This window comes from Echinops telfairi, unplaced genomic scaffold (assembly GCF_000313985.2).
Source record: "Echinops telfairi isolate 266 unplaced genomic scaffold, ASM31398v2 ScPeMD7_70;HRSCAF=299, whole genome shotgun sequence".
Lineage (NCBI taxonomy): Eukaryota > Metazoa > Chordata > Mammalia > Afrosoricida > Tenrecidae > Echinops > Echinops telfairi.
In genome coordinates, this window is record NW_022103968.1 from 52,109,359 (window position 1) to 52,110,740 (window position 1,382).

Genomic DNA, 1,382 nt, shown 5'->3' on the forward strand with positions numbered 1-1,382 from the left:
GATTTAAAAAAAAGACTTCATTTAGGGGAGTGAGAATACCACTCTATTAAACTAGCATTGTACTTCAACTCTCCACCCCCCCATGGATAATTCCAGAAATTTTGCAAAACTAAAATTTAAGGAAGGTTCACATCATCTCAAGAGAGTCTCATCCTTGGGCTCTCATGGACTGTGCAGGCTCTTTAACTTCATCTGTAAAATGCTAGAAGACTTGGTTTTCCGAATAGAGTGCTTCACTTAATGCCACTGTCTTTGTATTGCTTGAATTGGTTCCATTATTTCCCCACACCTAGCATTAGGTGTACTTTTAAAAACGCAGTCTCGCCATTTAAAAATTAATCAGGGGAGCGGTCTCATTAGAATCAGTTTGGAATGAAAATGTACGGGAAGCAGAGAGATAGGAAAGGGACCCGGTAGTAAATGACAAGAAAATATTTTGTTCTCCCCCATCACTTCTTCTGTTTCCATGCAAAAGCTCTTGTATGGACCACTACCTGCTGGTCTGGGCTGAAGTATGCACCACTATCTGCTGGTCTGGACAACCCATCTCCATCCTCCAAGTCACCAACCCAGAAACCGGAGGCTGAAGCGCTGCCTGGAGCGCAGAGCGCCTCGACTGAGAGGAAGCGGGGTGACTGAACCCCACAGGCACAGCCAGGGGTTGCTGGTCCTGGGAGGCTGTCTGGTGCCCTTTGGCTCTTCCAGAGGTGGCTGGTGCCCAGCGAAGGGCTCTCCCAGAACTGCACGCACGCCGAACAACTCGCGCGCACCCACCCACCCCAAACTCAGAAAGCAGAGAACACAGCACCCTCCTTTCCCTACGAGGCCCGCAACTGGGGGCACTTTCGGCAGAGGAGTGCTTCCCTTCCCTTTGGTCTCCTTCCAAGTTCCCCAAACGGGGACGGAGTGACTCACGGTTGCGCTCCCAGCTCCGACCTCTCCAACATCGGGGTACCCCAGGCGAGCTCACGAGCCACGCCAGCATCTCCCGCGCCCACGAGGCTCCCAGGGAGGACAAAGCAGATCGGAACCCGAGTTAGGGAGTCCGCGGGCAGGGGGCACACTGGCCCTTGGGCTGCCCCCCGAAGGCGATGGGCCCCCGGTTCCCCGCGAGCCCCGCGCGCTCTCCCGGCCCCGCGGGCGCGCTCACCATTTGTAGCCTCGGCCGCGCTTGAACTTGAGCGTGAGCGCAGTCTCCAGGCAAAGCAGAAGGTTGAGCAAGGCGAGCAGCCAGTACCACGGCTCCTTCTTCACCGCGGTCACTCGCCAGACCCCGACCAGCGAGTGCAGCACGAACAGCAGCCGGGTGGCCAGCGCGTTGAGCAGCACCAGCAGCTCCATGCCGCCCCGGCCGGAGCCCCGCAGCCCGCCCCGGGGGCCGG

The 1,382-nt window shown here is 57.0% G+C and overlaps 1 protein-coding gene across 1 annotated transcript in view; it reads right to left on the bottom strand.

The window, feature by feature from the left end:
- Nucleotides 1-1,341, bottom strand: part of TMEM26 (transmembrane protein 26) — a 51,412-nt gene extending 50,071 nt beyond the window's left edge. The window contains exon 1 of the mRNA XM_004701375.2: nt 1,151-1,341. Within this exon, the coding sequence (XP_004701432.1) occupies nt 1,151-1,341 (191 nt within the window). The remainder of the gene's footprint in view (nt 1-1,150) is intronic.
- Nucleotides 1,342-1,382: the final 41 nt, after the last annotated feature.